This window comes from Rhea americana, unplaced genomic scaffold (assembly GCF_003343005.1).
Source record: "Rhea americana isolate MKP2758 unplaced genomic scaffold, rheAme1 scaffold_167, whole genome shotgun sequence".
Taxonomy (NCBI): Eukaryota; Metazoa; Chordata; class Aves; order Rheiformes; family Rheidae; genus Rhea; species Rhea americana.
The window spans coordinates 2,004,656-2,027,197 of record NW_028185783.1 but is presented as its reverse complement, the minus strand read 5'-3'; the positions used below and the strand labels follow the sequence as shown (position 1 = coordinate 2,027,197).

Here is a 22,542-nt window from a genome sequence, read left to right as displayed (position 1 = left end):
ATATATAACACAAATCTTTCTGGCAATAAATGAAGCTGAATATTTTTTGTCCTGTCATTGACAGTCTGAGGGGACAGCTGATAATCTGATGCTCTATTACACATTTCTTAATACATCTTCTGTCAGTCTCGTCTCTTCTACATTAATGAAACTTGTATCACTAAATCTTTTATCATAGTTCATGTTTTCTTTTGTTTTTTTTCCTATGAATGTTCTCTCTCTGTCTGCCTATTTCTTACAAGTGCTGGAGATGAAATCAAACACTGTATTTCAGCCAAGACCTTTCTGTAAGCTCAGTAGTATATGGTGCTGTTATGAATATGCCTTTGAGATGTACCTTTTTCACAGCAGGATAACCATGTTTTTCTCCTATTCACTATGATCCTGTTCCTTCTGCTTCAGGACTTCTGCTGATCTACTTACTTTGTGTTTATGCTTTTAATTTTTATTTGTGAATGCAAGTGTCTTTGGAATACATTTTTTTTAAATTTCTCTTATTCATCATACTTGTCCAGTTCATTCTGCCATTTAGTTGTATAATCATGTATAATGTGCACAGCGAGGTAGCATGAGATGGGAATTAAGAGATATGGGTAATGGAAAATATGTAGGTAAAGCTGATAGAGCTATGCATAAAGGATATATCAGAACAGCAGTATGGCTAGTAAGTATAGGGCTGTCAAAGCTAGCTCGTAGATGAGATGTCTGGCTTGTTCAAACAGTTTGAAAATCTTCACATGAGCAATGCAGTCWTAGTCATGCTTAGTAGTCATATCATGCTTTTTAGCTTATCGTGTGTGTTGCATCTAAAGTAAGTTTAAATGTAACAAAATATAGATTATTTTTCTTCACAAATCTTAAAATACAGAAAATATCTAACGTATTTGATGACACTCTAAAATGATACGTCAGTGCAGAGCTGAGGCTCTTTCCTTACAAAGTAATGTTTTGTTCAAGGACTTTCTACCTTCAAGGCAAGGCAAGCTCTGATTTGCAATGTCTGCTGTAGAGGAATGTTGGGTGTGCCCCTTTCCTTGTCATGCGAAATGCACAGAAACCTGTAATAAAGTGCAATTCAGCATGTATATTGAAATATCAAAAYTGAATATACTGTAGAAGTCATTTTCATCATCCTTGCCAAGTACACTTCCTAGTAGTAATAGTCTTTCGTAGTGTTTAATATTTGATGAACCTCCAATGAACCTACTGGGATAAGTAAAYAATTTGTTAACAGCAGCTACCCATTTCTAATTCCTGGAGGAAACTTAAAAGAGCAGATCATTCCCTGACTCCAGACACTTGCCATTGTTCCATTCAGTTTAGCTTTTTATAAGAATTCACCTATTTTGACCTAAATGAGTAATTCTTTTTWAAAAAAAATCTGCAAATAGTATGTCCTTTAATTATGGCTGACCACATCCTCTGTCATAGAAGAACATACAAAACCTTTTTTTTATTCAGAACAGCTGCAATTATTTTGGCTGTTTATTCCTTATAAAATACTGTTTATCAAGTAAGAACTAGAGCTTTTGTATACAGAGCAGAAAAAGGAAAATCCTTTTGTAAATCATAAAAGTAACTGATGCAAATGTGGTTTTTGCATGAATTTTAGATGTGATTGTAAATGAGGTGGTTAATAATCATGGTACTTACTTTGCAATAAGTTTTGAGCAAGCATTGCTGGTACCGTGTGCATGTGCTCACTGACGTCTTGTAGTTGCAGGGATGTGTTTTGCATTGGCTCATTGGTGCACCTAAGCTTTCACATTACTACTTCCCAATGGTAGGCTGATGTATTTCACCTTTTAGATGAGAATTTCACATTTTAAACATAATTTAGATTGTGCTGTTGCAAATCCTTCTCTTAATTAGGGTAAAAGTTAATCCACATTTTAGCCTAGAACAGGTACATATGCAGGGCATTTTATTGAATCAAAGTTTTAATAAGAGAAATAGATCTGTGTTGGAATTCATATGGTTCTGCCTTTCAGCTGAARTTCAGTTAGATTTAAGCTAGGGATCTCTCTACACTAACTTTGACTTTCTGTCTGGACTATAAAAAAGGATTTAATAGGATCTCATTATAAGTGCTGAGAAGATAATGTCTGTCTTTCTCTTACTCTCTGTATGTCACTCTTCTATAGCAAACATATATTTGATATAAAATTTCATGTAAGATTTCCATTCTAAAAGGGAATAAATAACAAGTACGACATTCATCAAAAAAGGACATTCCAGAAAAAATCTTTTGATGGATTAAAAAAAAAAACTCTAGCAATGCTAATGTACTAAGTATGAAGAAGAAATAAACTGATTCATGCAATAGAACTGAGTCTTGAGGTAGAGTATGTATTGACCATACATATCTTTGCATTTATATTTACATTCACAAGATGAAAGTAAAAGATTTCTTTATTCCAGTGTTTGAAAAACGTTTTTCTGTGAGATATCTACTCTTACGTGCATACAAGTATGCATGTGAATCCATGAAAGAATATATTACTGAAAAGTGTTATTTCTGTCTGCATTTAGTATCTAGGAGTTGCGAACAACACCATGAGTTGTAAATAGTTAACGTAATGTCGTGAACAGAGGTTCCTCGGAGCAGAAGACTGCTAACAAGGTCTACTGCAAGTGATTCAATCAAACTTTCTAGCCTTATAAAAGGCATACCTTCCCTCACACCTTCCCTACATTGAAATGACTCATTGCAGCTGTTAATTAGTTTAAGAAAAAACAAAAACCAAAAAACGGATGTAAAGAAAATGAGACATGAAGTTCATAATTTCTTTGTCAGAATCTAGTTTTAAATGCATTGTATGTTTGGTTTGAGAATGTTAAAAAGCAAGTCTTTCTGAAGTTTAAGAAAGCAAAATGTTTTGCAGTTGTTACTGTGTTACAAATGTTAGTCTTATTTTTCTTCTGGCTTTCCACGTATATACAGAATGGGGAAGAATTCACCGTAGAGTTCATTTAAAGTCTCATTTAAAATAGAAACACTTGTAAACAAGCAGGTAGTAATTACTAAAATAATAAGGTTTTGAAAGATTTTTTTTTAAATAGTAACTTATGCAAACATATTCTCATAGGAACCTAAAACCAAGGATTATATACCGAAAATCAGTTTGTGTATCTACAGCAGTCAGAAAACAAGAAAATGACAAATTATTTGAGGAAAGGACTCCAGATAAAAAATAACATAGTGACTAAACTACTCTGAAACTATTTTAATATAATGGAGATAATAATATGACATAAATGATTCTATACCTTTAGATCTGATTCAGTACAGCACTAAGTGTTTGCTTAAATGCTTTATGTTCAGCTAAGTACTTCAGGAAATGCCTTCAACATATGGCTGAGAGTTTGGCCACTGAGTCAATGTATGTCTGAGTCATCAGCAGTCATGAACTTCTTTGAGTCTTCTATCTAGCATCTCTTACCGTTCAGTACTGTAGCCACAAATTCCTAATGTAAGCAAATATAATAAAAACCCATGGAAAAAATAGAAAGGCATCAAAACTTCACTCCTCTTGCAACTAGCAGGCTGAATTTGCAAGCTTTATGGATTCCAGGGGTTGCATACTCTGATTTGAGACCTCTGCAGTTGCTTGCAATGCTGGCAACGCAGCACTTGAGCAGAATGTTTTACGCTTCCTCTCTTCTCCTTAATTAGAAGAAAGAATAAATCAGTGAATGCAAGTTAATGCCTGAAAGAATTTAAGAATGACTGTATCATTTAGTAGAATAAAGAATTTTTTCACTGGAGGATGAGAGAGAAAAATCTGGTGATTTTGTAATGCTTATGAAATATTCATCGACTGCTCTGTGCTGCTTTGGTGGGACTTACTACGTGATTCCATACAACTACAACCAATAAAGATGTTTGTAATTGTGTATATATTTCCTAGAGAATAGAAGACACTGCAAGTACTACAGTGAAGTGTGTTAAAAAAGTATTCATACAGGAATAAAGTAGTGTGAACATTAGTTTTCTTCTTTTTGCCTTCAATAAAATGACTGTGATTTATTGCTGATATATGTATAATCACAGGAAAAAGCAAAGTTGTATATACGGATATGTTTAAATATACGTGTGTATTTCAAACAGGGATTATAGAACATTAATTTATGAAAAGAATTATCTAGATCATTAATGTATTTTAAAAATTTCTTCCAGTGATCATTGCTATCAGTGACGTATTATAAAGAGCTTATGAACATGTTTTAGATAGCTGTCATCCTTAGCTGCACATAAGTGATTCTTACATCCTATGCTGTGTATTTCAAAGGATGTTGGGATGCACAGACTTCAGATTGTGTTTGGCAGGAAGAAGGCTGATAATCACTGACATGCTGTGCTCTTTTCCTACTACTAATTTCCTTGAGAGCATCTCCCAGCCGCTTCCAGCAGAACTGGAATCCTGGACCCTTGCTGTGCACTGCACAAAACCTCCATCTGGGGGAATATTTAGCACTTTTTCAAATACATTTTATCTCAAAATTTTAAGAGAACCTAAGGTAATGTTAGGCTTCTCCTGCCAGTGCTTCTACATTTTCATTCCTCCCTAGGGCTTCTGGCTAGCAATCTGTGGTAGTAGATCACAAGAAAGGCTAATTTTTCTGGGCTAGGCTAGGTCTCTCTGTCACTGTAGTCCTCCCCTCTTTGCTCCTCCTACCTTCCCAGTGTGCTTCCCAGGTAACATATTCAGCTTCATTAGTAAAAATTCACACTGGTTACAAGCAGAGACAGAAAGGAAGTAAGGTATACACTTCCTTGTGCAACCTTTCTCATCTTTGGTATTAAGAAAGGGAGAGTAGAAACGGTGCACCATTTGGGAAGTGAGGCTCTGTGTTAGTGCCTTAAGAAACTATTCATGTAGAGTTTGGAAAGCAGTCTCAGACCCTGGTCTTTAACGTGAGGAAGAAAARCCTTGCGTATATACACAGAGAAGCTGGACAAGCATTGATAAGTGTTGGCAGCACACTCTAAGAACAGACAAATTGAAGAGCTTAACAAAAGCAGAAAGCTGGAGGCGCAGTAAGGGAACCAAGGGGCACTCATCCTGCTTTCAGGGTCTCATTTGTAGTGGCTGATTAAATTGGAGAGGGTTGCTACCCCAAGTTGAGTCATTTGTCTGCCAAAAGTTACATCGCTGACATGAGGATAGCTGAACTGGATGCCTGTTTGCTTTAGTGTAACTGAAGTTTAGTTCATCAAACTATGTATTTGGTAGCCCCGAAGTTGCTGTATGTCTCATTCAGGCATCCTTACTGTTGTGATTGTAACTTCAGCAAAAGAGGTTAGAAGTACTGCAATGGATGGGACCTGCACCAGTCTTCCTGGCTTACCTCTCTGTCACATACAAGTAAATGTGCTTGCTTGCCTTATTCCATGGCTTTGGCAGTCTAAACCGATTATCTGCCCTTCCCTTCCTCCTCTTTTTTTATTTTATTTTATTTTTTTTTTTCCCCTCCATTTCTTTGCTGGAAGCGCAACAAGACAATCCTGGAACTTGGCTTCCCTCCTTTGGTGGCTGCCCACAGGCCCTACTGCAGATCACTTCCACTTCCTTCTAGGTTGCTGCTTGAACAGGACCAGCATTTTGCGTACTACTGACTCAGGTTTATTCTTACATGTAGCTCAGAGAGGGTGAATTTTTACAGGTGAGCTACTTTCGCAGATGAGTTAGCTTTTCTGTACTACCTACATGTGAGCAAGTAAAAGTTTTAAAAATTGTCTATTTCAAGTAGGTATGGATTTGTAGATGCTTTTCAGAATCCATACTGCATGTATCTATGGGAGAGAAGAACTGTTGTTACGCCAAGAAACTTCTATGTCCTCAGGGAAAGTTCTTTCTGAACTGGATATTTGTTCTCTTGCCTAGCTTCTAATGAAGCTAATAGGAGCGTTACTTGTGAATATAAAGGAAGAAAACAGGCTTTCTTTATTGTGAGTGTTACAAGAATGTGCATACACTTTTAGTTTCAACAGCATATCTCTAAATCTAAACAGGGCTCAGAGTGCGCTTTTATAATAATACTAACAATAATAAAATCCTGTACGCGTATTCCACTGGAAAAAAATATATGTTGTTTCATTCATTGTACTGGTCCTAGCTATATTTCCAAGAGGGAAGTGTGTTTCTGAGTTTTACTTTTTTATAGCATCCCTTTTAGTCTGATTAAACTATATTGACGTTTAGTATTTTTCTCCAAACTATGCCTAATGATGAATGGGCTTTCACTCAGAAACTTTTTGACAATGTTTTCTTCAAGACAAGGAGTGAAAAAAAAAAGGRGGGGGGKTTCTTTTGGGGAGAGGAAATTTTTTTAAAAGCGTATTATTCCTTGCTTGTAAATGTCATGTCATGCCAAGTATGTGACTCACTTGTTTTTGTTGTTCTAAGCTTAAGTCTGTGACTGCATTATTAAGCATGAGATTCCTCACTCCTGACTGCAACAAACTAACAAAGTTACTACTTTTCTTTCCTTTAACTGAAAGAGGCTCTCGGAATTYTAGCAGTCCTATCCTATGAGATAGAAGCAAAACAAAGGCTTTACTTAGATCACAGTGGTGCTTAAGAGCTGATCTTGCATACATTCAAGGTGAATACTGTTTTATTTTGAATTGTTCATCTGTAGAGCAATTATATGGGTTCTCTGTAAGGCAAGAACTGACCAATAGTGGTAGAAGGGGTAGGTTTATAACATACAATCTCATATCCAAAGTTTACTCTTCATCTGTCTAAAAAAAGTTCTAGATTCTCCCAAAAAATGCTCAATAATAAGTACCTAAGAAATAYTTATTATTTTCATTCTGTCATGGAGATTGTGAGATGAAGTGCTGTTATTCTCATTTTACAAATGTGCCAAGGCTGCAGTACCGAATTCCATGATACGAGCCTCCTGATGCCAGAGTGAATCTAAAAATGTTTGTGTTATTGTCCACTATCCTTTTGGTTTTGATGACTTAGCTGTTGGAGGTCTATGCTGTGAATAAACTTGTGGTTAAAAAAATAGAGATGAAAAGTGGGGTTTTTAGCCAGATTAGTTCTTGTTTATGATGCAGCCGCATACATAGTCATGTTGGCACAACAAGGGAATTCTGCTGCCAGATGGTTTATACCATGAAGCCATGGCCTAAATAATGTGCTCAGGGTCAGGGAGGAAGTATGTGTAACAAGAAATTAAAGACAAGCCTTCAAAGTTAGGCTACATGCTAAATTATCCTTTAGGTCTCAGCTTCAACTAGGTAATTTCATACTCCGTTGTTGCAGTTTTTACCAGACTTATGCTTTACTAATGGCTGCCTCCTTTTCCAGGTGCAACAGTGTCATACCCTTTCCTCTGGGAAAAAGGCTAGATCGAATAACTTTGATTAACCTACTGGGGTACTATTGTTACATATAACTTTCAGATCTGGGTAATTTCATAAAGTCAGTCTAAACCTTATTTCCTTCCTTCCTTGCAAGCCAAGGTCTTGACCCGTTGCCTACCTTGGTTTATTTGCCTCTCTTACATTTGTAAATGTCTTAGGAAATTTCTATAAGGTATTCTTATTGACAGAATCAAGTATACACATGAAAATGGAATAATAACAGACCTATTGAAAATCCTGCTTGATCCAACACTAATTTTCTATCTTGTCTGTTCTACAGGACAGATGAGGTTCTGTATTTTCTGCTCTGATTTTTGATTTTCATCCTGAATTTTTTTTTAGTAACAATAAAAATAGAATTGTTTGGCCCTGTCTTGTGTTTAAACATGTTTATTGATATTAAAGTAAATTGAATTTTTTTTCCTGGGAACAAAAAAAACCCCATAGAGTATCTTGTTTACTAGAGGGAAAATATTATTATATAGAACTTGCTGATGTATTTTTCAAACCTATTTTGATGGAAAACATTTCTCTTTGGGCAAAAAATAAAAAACAGTGGTCTTAAGCCTAAAACATTGGTATTAATCAAGGATATACATCTCTAAAGAAAAGTAACTCATCATGTTATTGGTATCACCAGTTCCCTAGCAGCACTGGGACCACACTCATTCCTGATGTGTCAGCCCAGTGAAGTCAGTGAGCCAGATGCACAGGTCGTGCTAGCACCTTTTTGCCTATAATCCAGCTGCATATGCCCTTGTGGAGAAACTTGGAGAGTGTCACTTCTGAGTAACTGGTCTGCATAAAGAAAGCTATCTTGGATGGCTGCTTTGTAAAGCTGTCTGCTTTAACTTTCTGCTCTCCTAGGTTGTATCTCCCATGTTAGATAAAGATATGTCTGTTGCATCTAAGGTTGATTATGTACTGGCTGATCTGTTAGGGCAGACGTGACGTAATTCTTCTGTGGAGTAAATAGGTGATGGCAGCGATAAGGCAGGTGTACAGTAGACAGCTAGCTGCTTCATTCATTGTAAGAGTCTCTATAATATCTTCATCAGAATTTTCATAGCAGAACAGCTAAAGCTTATCAGGGATCCTACTGTAAAGCCTTCACACCACCATTCTGCGGTGAAATTGCAGCTCTGAGACTGTGTTCTTACGCTGGTAGCRCTACATAGAGTGGCTTAACAGCAGCTTTGTTTTATCAGGCTTATGGGGGGAGACAGGGGTTAGTGAAGCAATGTTAAAATAGGTCCAGATTAAATTCTAAAGAGATGGATTTTTATCTGGGATTATTTATTTTTTGGAAGGAACTATAACAGAAATGATGTACTACAAAGGAGAGAAACAGCTTGATTTGAGAAGGTGCAACTGCAATGCTACATTTCAGAGTTATGCTAAAATTTTATATTGATTTATTCTAAAAGATATGCTCCTTTGATAAAGTTGTTATGATTTCTTGCGTTATATCATTTTGCCTGTTATTCTTTCCAGGATTAAAACTTTACTGAAGGTACAAACATTGTTTCTAAATACAAAAAGCTTTGAATGATTTCAAGTGATTGTGTAATAAACACATATTACAGAATTCATAGCTTTACTGTATTGATTATCTTTAATCTTTGATACATTCTCGCAGTGATTTAAATTGACTAAATTAAGAGATTATTGGGCAATACTTTCCTAATCTTAAAATCTTAACTACCATATTCTAAAATGTTCATCTTCAACGTTGTGCCAATTTTCTCTTTTAATTAGATATTTTTAATGTTTTATTTTGGTGTGGGAATAATTAGGAAGTGATGATAATTGTATTTGCTTTGCAATACCATTAAACACAATGATTCACCATTTGCTCATGACTTTTCCACTCTAGCAAATGCCTGCCGAATCCAGAATAACATAAATTAGTTCCTATATATATATTGTTAAGTGTGYATGTTCTAAACTGTGAAATACAGAAATAGAAATGGATTTTCATCTGKAATCAATCTATTTCTTTGAATACTAGTTCTACCATTTGAACCTTTTTTTTCACCTTAGCAAAACCCTACACCTTCAAATTATAAAATGTGACTATTAACAAATAAATTATCCTGGAGAAAAACAGGAAGAAAAATGTTGWAATATTTATTTATTTATTTTTAGCCATCTGAATTATAGTGTCACAGCACTATTTTGAAACTTGCTGAGTAGCATGTTTTGCTAAGAGCAAATATTTAAATTATAGACCAGAATATTTTGCTTTATTATGATAACCTAATAGATGGATCAGCATGTTATTTTTTTAATGTGGGCRTTGGAGAGAAAAAGAAAAAAATACGTGAACTTTCTGAAATCCACATCCGTCAAGAATGAGGAACAACTGCCTCACTCTCTGTTTGGAAGTAATGCTAGAATAGCAAGATGAAAATAGTGTAGAAATTAATGGTTCCAGCAGATTAGACCTGTATTTCATTTTATTCTTGCAAGACTCCTGGTTAAAAAGCTGTGCAGATTGTGTTTCTTGAAGGTAGAGAAAAATGCTTGAAGTAAATAATGGAAAGGGCATGGTGGTTACTTCCGTTTGCTGCCCTTTTAACCACAGGCTTAGCTGAAACCAACAATACATATTTAATAGAACTGAGAGCCCAAAAAGGAAAATATAATTACTGTTATCAAATATTGCTATGGCAGACATATTTTATGAAATTGCTATTTAGTATGTAGTGTTGCAAGAACTCTTTTTTTTAAATAATTGTTCCTACATAGCTGTTACATTTTTCACCAATCTATTTCTGTGATCATCTTGTAAAGGTAAATAAGTGCTGGTATAAAACTCATCACCTACAGAAAGGCAGGAGAGATCTTATTTGCCCCATTCCCATTTTGTGTAGCACTGACAGGCACTGCGCAGTGAGGTGACAAAGCTAAGGTCAAACGGCGTGTTAGTTCACTAATTGGAGTAGTATCAAGTCCTTCATTCTTAATAATGTTGTAGRATCGTAGGAAAATTCAGGAAGGCACCTCAAGAGGTGCCTATTTCAAATTTSTTCTCAAAACAGGGTTAGCTCTAAGGTCAGTCATGGTGCTCAAGGCTTCACTCAGTCATGTTTTGGAAACTGCTAAGGGTGGAGACCATGCAGCCTTGCTGGGCAACCTGTTACAAGGCTTCACCGAGCTCATATTGAATAAATTTTCCCTTAAATCTCATGTGAACCACATTTGAAAGAAGTGTGATGCATATAACTTTATGTATTTAAGTCACGATTTTTTTATCCTTCCTGTCTCTAAATCAGCAGTAAGGTCAAATCTTTCTTTCTCTTTCTTATGTGACACAGGCAAATTGTTGTAGTGTTACAGTATGGACATAATGGCTGTAGTAATGTCTCCCTGTTACAGGTCTCAAGAAGCTTAGGATGGTGAAGCAACGCTTCCTGCTTAGAGCTGGAAGATTTCCCGTCCTGCCTTTTTTTAATCCTCCAAAAGTATAAATCAATGTGTATGTTTTAAAGAGGTTGTGGAGAGTGAGCAAAAACAGCAGTCCCACTTACTAGAATTGCACATAGCTGAGTATTGCTGATCCTGTATATGTGAGAGTTTCTTGGTGATATTTGCGTTATTGGAGAGTACATTTTCAGTACTCCATTTGAGCATGTAAGTGCTTTGATATCTTTGGAAATAATTATTTTTAAGGGAGAAATAATTACAGTAATGCCAGATGTTSTTATTACTCTGTTAATTGTTGTTTAACTGGAAACGTAATTCTTAGCCCTGTGAAGCACAGGTAGTGGGTTTTTTTTCGTCTATACGTAGGAACAGGAATAGTTGCTGTCTCTATGCTAGGGCATGTTTGTATTTTACATTGAAAGATGGGAACAAAAAGGTTGTGGCAGATCCTCATAGGAAAGGCAGCATGTGAAAAATGTCTTTGTTCAGGTTTCTGGGGGGAGTAATTGCTTGTCATAGGCCCATATTTTCAAAGCACTGTTCTGCTTCCATGATGTTGTCCATCACTTAGTGAACTTCCTCAAAGAACAGGTATAGTAGCATGCTGTCTTTAAGACTAGGAATGTAAGAAGTGGAAAGACTGTCTGGTAGAAGTTTGTTTACTTTAATCACTGAAGAATAATTAGGTACTTTTTGGCTCTTGTCATTTGTCTTATTAGGTAAACTGTACACTGGAAACAATCTAGCCACTTATAAACTTTCCCAGCTATGTATAACTTCATAAAGTACAACACTTCATCAAAGCAGATCCATTAAAACTCTGACTGGTACTCTTCTCTTGGCTTTGATTGCAGCACCACACAGAAGCACCTAGCCCGTCATTGCTACCCCCATCAGCTTTACCATTAGATGTATTAAACAATGCCGTTGCTGGATTTAGCACAGTGGAAGAACTTATCCGATACCTTGAACCAGATCGGTGGCAGCTGGATTTGGAAGATTTGTACAGACCAACGTGGCAGCTTCTTGGAAAGGCATATATTCATGGGAGAAAATCAAGAGGTAAATCACTTCCGTTTGGCATTGCAGCTTTCTACAGATGTCTTTGTAACAAAGAGTAGTTATGAGCCTTCTTCACCTAGAATTTTGGTTCCAAGGATGGGATATGTTAGAGATCATTGTCATTAGATGATTTCAATTGCATTTTCTGAAAAAAATGACAATAACTAAACTCAAAACTTAAAGGAATTTAGCAGGATTAAGTAACAAAGAAAAAAAGAGCAGATGGAGCTTGGGACCTCTTTGTTTTCAGAGTAGAAAAGGGCATGTGAGTTTCTTTTGTATGGAGGGCAGCAACTTTATTTTTTGATTAACATAGGTCATTTCTTACACTTGCTCTGTCAAGTGAACAATTAGGTTTTTTTGTTAGCACGTTTGCAGTCTCTGCAGCATGTAAATTGATAGCAATTAGTTAAATGTTTCTCTTTCCTGCTACCTCATGAAATCCTTGTGTCCATATCTTGTATTTGATCATGCAGTTGTCAGCTTAATTAGATGTAAAATAGATCATGTATTTCAAGACTTTTTGAGCTATTTCTTGTTCAGTTAGTCATTTTATTCTATTTGACATTCCTGCATTTTCTACCACATACCCTCCAGATGCTGCCCACTATTTCATGTTTATGGATTCCATGTGGTGGATAGCATGCAGACAATAACTCCTTCCTTTCCCACCACATAGCATGAAAATGAAGATATACAAGTGTAACTGAATAGAGTCCTCAGTTGGCAAATATAAACTAGATTATCATCTGATCAGCAAGGAAAGGGAGGAGATGAAAGCTTTCATAACTTTCATAATAATTTAAGTTTTGATAGCTGATCCTTGAATCATTCCCTACCTTTGTTGCTACAGCAATGTACTCATCAACTAAATCAAGAGTCAAAGAGGAGGAAATTTCTTTAAAAGGTTTCAGCAATGGACTATGTCTTTCAGATAGTCATTTAACACTTTTCTAATTCAAGAGTTTCAGTATTTGCCAAATGTGTGCCATAAGCATACAGTAAGTAGAGAGAAAAACAAAATGTAATATGTGGAACCTTACATAAACTAAAATGCAGGTGTTGGATAACATCTATATAGACAAAAGCAACTCCCTGCAAGACAGATCTTCCAAAGAAACTATCAGAGTAAATCTTTTAAAGACTTYTAATTAGATACTGAAATAGATTTTTCCACTGAATAAACATATCACAGTATTGCCACATTCATCTTGAAGAGACCACCCTCAGACTGCATTACTGAGTGTGTAATGTAATAGCCTGGGGCAGAAAATATGTCCAGTTGAGATGACATAGTATGAACTGTTAGGTCTATTAAATAGTTAGGGAAAGCAAGCTTTTTTATATTGTTGCTTTTAKTAGAATGTTGCTGTATTTTAAAACCTATTTAAGAACTGTTTTGGAGAAGTGCATGCCCTAAAATGTTGTGGATTTTTTTTCCCAAACTCTTTGATTTTTATAATTAGATCAGTTCTGTTTTTGCAATATTTCAGTGCAGAAGCTAAATTAGTGTGTCTGTGTTCATGAACAAGCATCAATTTATATCTAGATTAAAAGAAACTCTAATTAAACATATATATTACTTTATGTAGAAAGGAGAAGAATATCATCCTCTGCGTAATAATTCATATGAAAAAGACTATATTTAGACAACCTAAATTCCACAGAAGTTCTGCGTGTGATGTTTTCTCTGGATAAAATGCTTCCAAAAACTTTTAGCCAAGAAAGAAGAAACAGCAAACAGCTTTGATGTCTAAAAATAGCCCTATTTTTTTTTAGAATATTAAGCATACTTAAAATAAAATATATGTTGCAGTGCAAAAAAATGATTCCATTCCTTCCCATAGAAATCTATGAGTAATCATTAGGCCATAATCTGAAGTCTGCTTAAGAATGATAAAAGAGTCATAATCCAACCATAGTACTTAGTAGATACTTTTCTGGTATAGAGAGATATGTGACTTTGTACTCCTTGTTTGGAGTTCAAAATTTGCGGAGAAACCAGTTTTGTAACAGCTCTTTCCTGTTGTAGAAGACAGTAGGAAAGTTATACTCCTAGGAACATCTCCAAGGAGTTACACTCCTAGGAACCAGAAACATTCTGCTGTCTGTGCCCACATACTGGTGTCTCAAACAGGATATAATTTATTTCACTGTCTTTGAGAGTAAGATCCAGATGGAAAATTGTTTTGAGAAAGAGAGATCCTTGTCGTACTGAATAAAAACCTCAGAAGATGCTGAACAGTTACAATGCCAATAAGAGAAAGAAGTTACTTTCAGGCTGGTGTGAACATGGAATATTTAAGTTGTATATGCTAATGAAGATATGCTTTTGAAATAGACTTTAGACTTACCTACACCTACATTTATTCTCCCTTTTTTTCCTCCTCCCCTTATTTTTATTTTAGTGTTTCTCATTCATATGCTACTGCAGAACCTTCCATTCTTCCTGAGCTAGTGCTAAACAAAAGAACTTTGACTGTTGTGTCAAACATGATACATGAGTGGAAGCCAAGTTGAAAGAGTGTTTAAATGTTCACATTATAACAGGTACTGTAACTCAGTGCACTTGGGAAATCCACATAACCTTTTATTGTGGTTAAGTAAACACTTTTAAGGGAATATATACATTTTCTCCTCCAGCTTCATGCCCACAGTGCGTTAAAATAAATTTTGGACAGACAGATACTCTTTGAAAAAATAACAGCTTCATTCACACACTTCAAAGAAGTGATTATATAAGCACTGGATAAATTTGCCACAGACCTTTTAATGAAATTGAATTACATAAGGTAGGGTGAGGGTTCACGTAAAGGTATAATAGCAATATACCTTAGTGCATCATAAAGCACAGAAACCAAATGTGCTGTTTTTCAGGTCCCCTGAAACTTGTTGTTACAGTAAGGCACGCTTAAATACATCTGCCAAGAGCTGAATGTGTGTTGTTATACAGAGACTTCTTAAAATTTGGTCTGGAGGTGTGAGGGGTTCAGTCCAGATACATTTCAATTTTGTGACAAAATGTATAATACATTTACTGCTCATTTAAGTACACTGTTCTTTTCTCTGTGACATGACTACAACTAGTACAGAAAAATGGATGCATTCCTCTACTGTTAACTGTAGGCAGAAGATAACAGAGCAATAGGATGCCAGGTAGACAGCTCTCTTCCACTGGTCAGTGCGCATGCTGGAAGGGGCAGGTGGTATCTTTGGCATCAGTGTGCAGCTTCTATTTTCAGTTTCTCATGGTGAAGGAACAAGCAGAAATCATGTTAGGACACATAAACTTAGCTTGCTGAAATTCACTGTACCAAGCACCTTCAGTCTCTAGAAATCTACTGGCAGAAAGTATCAGCAGAACTATCATTTGTATTACTGTCTTTTAGGTGTTGTATTCTCATTCAGACTCATCACTGATTCCATATCTCAAAAACTAATGGAAGAAAGCATACTCAGTTTCTGTCCACAGTCTTTGATAAATGCAGGTAGATATGTCCACCCTCTAAATGACTCAACCTAGAGCTATTAGCTGACCAGAGGAGCTTAAATTATTTCTAACTTCTCACTGTGAATCTCTCCCCAGAAAGTTTTGTATCATCTCTTTTCTTCTGCTTCCTTCTCAGCTTTCTTTAGGGAATGCTCTTTCAGTGTGGGAGGCAGGCTGGCGTCCTATCAGTAACTTCCTTGGAGTTATTACACACTCCTCACTTCTAAAAAATCAGCTTGTTTATTTAGGAGCCTGTGTTAACCTGATAGTAAAGGAATGAAGTGCCCCAGCATTCACTGTAAATGTAAGCAGAGAAAAGGCTTCAATGTGTTTAACTGACCCTTCACAACAACATACCCTTACTTTTGTATGCCAGTATGCAGATCAGGTTTGCAAAAGAAATACTACATTATTACATTCAGGCTACATTACATTATTTTTTCTTCTTTTCTTTCTGTTCAGGAAGATGAAGTACTATGAAGCAGCAGGAAGGAATATCCCTGTGCATTAGACATTAATTCTGTTTCCTACTGGTGGTGGGAGTGGGGAGAAAAGGTTAAGACAAAGTATTCCAGATCATGGACGCTATAGCCTAGCTTCTCTGAAACAAATGAAATTACACTGTTTTTCACCAAACCAATCCCAGTTTTTTCGTTATCCAATTTCAAGACTTCATAGTTCTTGGTGGTGCAGTTAAGGGGAGCCTGAAGTAATTTTCCATATTTATGATCTTTTTGTGAGCTATCTGTTCAGCCATTGGCACAGTCAAACTCTTAGCGTGATACAGCGGAACTGTTTTATAGGGAAATTGGTGCTAAATATGAATATGTGTAACTCTGCACGTCAATGAGTTAGATGCTCAGAAAAATAAGCTGGATTTTATTTAAGAGACATTAAGTGAAAATGAAGCTAAGGGAAACAACAGAAATTTGTGTATGTATTGCTATGAAGGAAGAGAGGATGAATGAAAATGGAGTATGCTAAGACATTTATAGATGAACTTACTTATACACTTATATATTGTCTATACAGTATTCAGTGATAATGAACTAACTTCTTGAAGTTATTTGTCCTTAGCAGTGAGTTCCCCCCTCAGATATAAATAGTTTGATTATTTATACTTAAAAAATGTGTTTTTTTATTTATCTCCTCTACAAAAAAGCATTATATGAATTTTCAAGGGGGAAAATATTGTCGTGTTTTATGGAAAAGAACTCAGAAATGTGCTTGAAGGTTGACAGGATTCTTGATTGCTGTGTGTGTTTTTCCAGTCCGTAGTTAATACAGAATGGGAACGCTCAAATTCAAGAGTATGAATGTGGCACAAAAGGAACTCCATTAGGGCTGATATGATAAAGCATTTAATAGAATATAGCAGCTAAAGCTTGCTTTGGTTACGTTGAACCAACTCTTCCAGAGTTACAAAATAAATAGTGAATACTTGTAAAGAAGGATTTTTCAAGTTAGGTTTCACAGTATTCATACATGAACAGCAATATTATCCTTTGGGCTGAACCTATACCACTAGCACAAAAATGAGCTCTCCTCAAGGGTGTTCTCCACTGTTGGTTCACCACCAGTGAAATTTGATTATGAATCAGAAGAGCACATGTTTGTTTGTTTTTTTGCAGTGGTTGATCTGAACCTTCTAAAGGAGGAGGTGCGGTTGTATAGTTGTACTCCTCGCAACTTCTCAGTGTCCCTGAGGGAGGAGCTGAAGCGAACTGACACTATCTTCTGGCCACTGTGTCTTCTGGTTAAGCGTTGTGGTGGAAACTGTGCCTGTTGTCATCAGAGTTGCAATGAGTGCCAATGTGTACCAACAAAAGTCACCAAAAAATACCATGAGGTATGCACTTTCTAGTACTTTTGCTTGTTTGCAAGTACTGAAAGACAACTCAAGAATTTGTTTTTACTGTGAATGTACCAAAGTATATCTTAATATTATATATATTGGATTTGTAGTAGGGTTTTTTTTTTACCACTTTAATGAGATTACTTAAAATTTTAGTATCTTCCCTTTTAAAATAATATGCAGTAGTGAAAGGGAAGGTAGTATTTTATATTTAAGTTTCATAGTATCGCTATAGGTACTAATATATTTCTGTGCTGGCTATGTACTGACTTGCTGTGGAGAGTGGGCTTTTCCATGGAACTGTTAAGTCATTCCTGAGATATCTCTTTACTAGTGGAATTTGGACATATCACATCTCCTGGCTAATGTTTCTCTAGCAGCAGGTACGAACTTTATAAAGAAAGAGATATATCCATTTCCATTGTTATAGATCTATAATTAAAATTATTTATTAAAGAGTTATCTTGTAATTCCATGGGGTTAACTTATATCATTAGTCTTTAAAGAAAACAAATAAAAAGATGAAACTGCAAGATTCTGACTAAAAAAAAAAAAAAAAGTACCTATTAAACGTGTTATAATCATATTTGGGAAGGCCTTGAGGTGAAATAAAAAACAATAATTATTGTGTGGAATAAATGAAGAAATTCTGCTGAGGTTTTGTTTCTTTTAATAAGGTTCCCATCTTCCAGTTTGTTTCCAGAGCAGTCTAGCTCATAGTCTAGGTGTGTAACGATACACTTGCTGTTCTCTTGATGCTTGGATTGTTCTCCTTCAGGTTCTCCAACTGAAGCCAAGGATTGGTGTACGGGGATTGCATAAATCATTGACAGATGTGCCCTTGGAACACCATGAGGAGTGTGACTGTGTGTGCAAAGGGAATACTGAAGGATAAATATGGTTTAAGTGTGCTGTTTTCTTGCAAAGCACATTCAATCAATGGCTGATTCTGTTATGGGGCTTGTGCATTATCTCCTTCTATAATCTCAGTTGTTTGCTTTGGGGATCTTCCATCTTCAGGATTTACAGTGAGCTCTAAAAAGAGGAGAAGCCAAACTGGAATTATATGTTGTGTAACAGCTCTGTTTAAAGGCCCAATGAAAGGATGGGAGAAAGGCATCAATGAGGGATTTAAAATGGATGTATTGTTTTTGTCCCCCACAGTTTTCTTGACAATACATGGATTTATAATTTAGGAGTAAAAATAAATTTGGAAGGCTCACATCATGGAGACTTGATCCTGCTGACTGTCACATTTTTACAGCTCCAGTACACCTTGCCTCTGCTGAAAACATCTGAAATCTGTCTTTCTGTATTCAACTACTCCTATGTACTCTAAATGAAGCATTCTCTGTTTTATAAACTTGGTTTAAAACAGATTGTCTTGCTCAAAATTGAACACAATTTGCCTAGTACTGGTAGGAAAGACTGGATTTTTCCATACGTTTTAGTAAAGCTCCTGCCTTTTAAAAAGAAGACCGGACAATAGCTATGGAATGAGCTAACATGGAAAAGAACAGCGCCTTTATTCTTACTATTATGGCTGATGATTTTGTTATTGTTGTTTGTTATTTTTTATCGTGTACATTTTTATACTCTCCTTTTGACAATATAACTATTTGCTTTTCTAAACTTGTTAAATATATCTATTTTTACCAAAGGTATTTAATATTCTTTTTTATTACAACCTAGATCAAATATTTTTTAGTTTTGTGAAACTTTAAAGCCAGATTTATACAGTTGGAGGAACATAGATTACCATGGGAACATAGGTTACTATGTGAAAGGAGTGTTATTGCTTGATAGTTTGTTGGTAGACAGTGAAAAAATTTGGGTTTTTATCTGCAAACACAGTAATAGTAAACAGATGTGTTGGTGAAGGTCTAACCTTACTAGCTCCATGATACTGAAAATGTAAGAGACAGAGATTACTATAAATGGTTTCAGAAGTAGATATTAAAAAATTCCTCTCTCCATTCTGACATTTGTTCCAGTAGAAAAAAAAATGACCATAGATAGATGCATTCTGGCTTTTTTAATTGTTTAATTTCTTTGAAGTAGGATGATCTACAACATAAGAAAAGAAGCTCAGTGTCTTGCTGCCTTCATGATGCATCGTGATCATAGCAAGGTAGCCTTGTTAATTTTAAAGTGTATGGTTTTCTGTTGGTGGTTATATCTGTTTAAATTCTGTTGACTCACAGAATTGTAACACTCTTCAGTACAGTTTTATGAACTATATTTTTGTTTCTTCTGTACGTTATATCCTTTAACCAATACACTTATTCCACCCTATGCAAATTGAAAAGGAAACAGTAAAGTATTTTGCTTGTAAAAGGCTTTAACATTATGTCTAGTTTATTTTTTGACTATTGGATTTGCAGATTGTAATGAATCACCAAATAAAGTAATAATGCTAATTTTGGGAGAAGAAATGTTTCAGTGTGATTGCATATTTATATGTAATAAATATACAATAAAAAAAAATAGGGTGATTCACTACTTATCATTATGAAAGTCAGTTATAAAAGTGAAAGACTTCTATTAACAACAACAGATTTTTCTTGTGCTTCCATTAGCTTGATTATTTCTATTTAGCTGTAAATCTTAGAGGGAGGAAAAAGATGAGGAATATGATGATGTTCATATAATCAATGAAATTCAAAATAGTGTAGATGTGAAGCTGTCAGGTTGAAAAAATGTCTTCTGTTATTGTTTCCATCATGAAAATGAGTTCTGATATGGATGTTTCTGCATGTCGATATAACCTTGTGATAGTGATTTTGAAAAATTCTCAGGTGAAATCTGATTCTGTCTTAGCTGATATATTTTCCCAACCCTCAATCTCTCCCTGAGTAAGGCAAATATCTGGTGGAAATGCAGCATATAATTATCCATCTGAACTTTAAAGCATGCACCAGAATGCAGAACTATGGTCGCACAGGAAACTTGGTTTACCTGAATTTTGAGTCCTTGACTAAAGAGTGTTTCACAGTAACATTTTTGAGTTAATACTATGCTTTCTTTGTGATATCAAGAGCCTTTAGTAATCAAATTGGATTAAAAGGAGAAATAACAGCCTCTGGCACCATAATTCATTAGAAGAATTTAAAAATGTAATTCCATTACATACATTACTCTTGTGGGAAATATATGAGGTCTCATCCTCTCTGTAGACTTGCTAGTGGAATAAGATGTGACATGCATTTTGGGATACATATTTGGTGACAGTAGATCTGAAGGTTACTGCTTTCAAAAAATCACAAGTATTTCTTCTGTTGCCCCCCTCTGGTTTTGGCTCACTTCCTTCCCTGCCAGAGTCCTTGTACCAGTTACCTTTCCAGTTTCTTGCTATAGGCCAAGCATTTGACATCCAAACTAATATCCCTTTCCTCTTTTCATCCTAGTCTCCAGTACTGTATCTCTCATCTGATCGAAAAGAGTCCCTACCCACTATTTCCTATTTTCTTGCCTGGCACCATTAAACTGTTTCCTTCCCCTTAGCTCCATGTTGAAACTTCAGCTAATATGAACTTGTTTTTCTGTTTACTCCTTGCTACCCCATGCCGAGAGGAATATTGCAAGTAGCAGAAGAAAGAAGTCTCTCTGCCCTCAGTTTTGAGACCTRCTGCCATGGCAGCAAAGGGAAGAAGGTCCTTTGAGTCTGAATCCGATGGCGTAGGCTCAGGGGCACATGCCTGCCATGTGCTATACCCCTCTCATTTTGCAGAACAGCTGGGCAACTGGAATATTTAATCAGATATTCTGGGAATTTAGCACTAGCTTAGACAGCATGGGCAGCTCTGAGGAGCAAAGGACAAAACTTGGAAAAGACACCATGCTGTGGGTTTAAAGATGAAATTTTCCTGCTTTCCTGCTCCATACTGTTTGATAGAACAGGTACTCCCTGATAGTGGATAACTTGTGCTGGTGATCTGATGGGTTGTACCCTTACTACATAATGCTTATGTTCACTAGGTTTTGTTTCCTAGATCTGCTGAATTTGGTTTTACATCCAGAAGATTCTTGAAACATTTTGAAGCTGCTCTGTGCAAGTTTCTGACGGCGTAGGGGAGCTGGTGTCATAAAAGTAAATTGAATTAGTGATTTTCAGTCTTCAGCTAGAAACGAGCAAAACATGGTACAAGAGAAATGCYTACTGGTGACAGATGTGAGATTAAGGTAGGGAAGCAGAACACCGGAGCAGACCTGAGCACGGTCCGGGCGGCAGGAGAGGGGACCTGCATGGAGCAGGCAGGTCGGCAGCAGGCGGGTTGGAGGAGATGGGAAGTGGGCGATGTGTGCGGGATGTGTGCAGGGTGCCATGGGTTAGGTGAGGTCAGTGGGTGCTGTGGGTGAGGTGAAGGTAGATGGGGTGCTGAGGGTGAGGTGAGTATGGGCAGTAGGGATCAGCAGAGGGAAATACAGCACAAAAGGCCAAGAAACGGTGCTGGTGAGAGCACTCTCCTAGATTGTTTACAACTCCCTCTCTAAAAGGCTTTGATCCCTTAACACCTTCCTCCTGAAGATGTTGTCACCTGAAGATTAAATTTTTCAATCGGGTCATTCTGGGGAGTGAAATTTCATGCAGCCTTAAGGTGGGCGAAATATTTTATATACATACAGCATATCTGTAAGGTGAACAAATGCTTGTTGCAAAGGGGCATCTCGGGGAAGCACCTGGGCAGGGCAGTAATTCGCTCAGCCCATTGCCATCCCGCTGGCTCTTACCAGGCCTCAGAGCTTCTTTAGCAAACGGTGTATGCAAGGGTGAATGCAGGAACAGTGCAAGCCAGTGGAAGGGACAAAATAATGGCATGTACTGTTTTCTTTTCAATGCACTGACCATCACCAATATTTAGGCTTAAACTTTGAAAAATATATTTGAAATAAGACTTTAAAATTGCACTTAATAAATGTACTAATGGTAGACAGAACTTCTGCTTAAAGTTCATGCTGTACTTTCTCAGTTCACTTTCAGAAATGATTGTCCGGCTCTACTTTTCTGCATTTGCTTAAAATTCCTACACTGTAAGACTTTAATTCCTTAACACCTTGTCTGTCTCTGAAGATTTTGTCACCAGAAGATGAAATTTCTCAGTCAGTTGTTTTTGAGGAGTATAACTTCTTGCAGTCTCAAGGTGGGCCAACTATTTTATATCCAGAATTACGTACAGAATTCAGGAAATATTCCTCTGAGAGTTTTGTCTGATTATTATTAGTGTTCTACTGTTTCAAAGTAAAGTTGTCTGATTATTATTAGTGTTCTACTGTTTCAAAGTAAAGAACAACAGCATGGCAAAAACTAACTTAAGATATTAATTA

The 22,542-nt window shown here is 36.2% G+C and overlaps 1 protein-coding gene across 1 annotated transcript in view; it reads left to right on the top strand.

The window, feature by feature from the left end:
- PDGFC (platelet derived growth factor C) overlaps positions 1-19,652 on the top strand; it is a 62,782-nt gene extending 43,130 nt beyond the window's left edge. Inside the window, exons 6-8 of the mRNA XM_085300677.1 lie at positions 11,665-11,872; positions 16,994-17,211; positions 17,996-19,652. Of these exons, the coding sequence (XP_085156803.1) occupies positions 11,665-11,872; positions 16,994-17,211; positions 17,996-18,112 (543 nt within the window). The 3' untranslated portion in view covers positions 18,113-19,652. The remainder of the gene's footprint in view (positions 1-11,664; positions 11,873-16,993; positions 17,212-17,995) is intronic.
- The last annotated feature ends 2,890 nt before the right edge of the window (positions 19,653-22,542 follow it).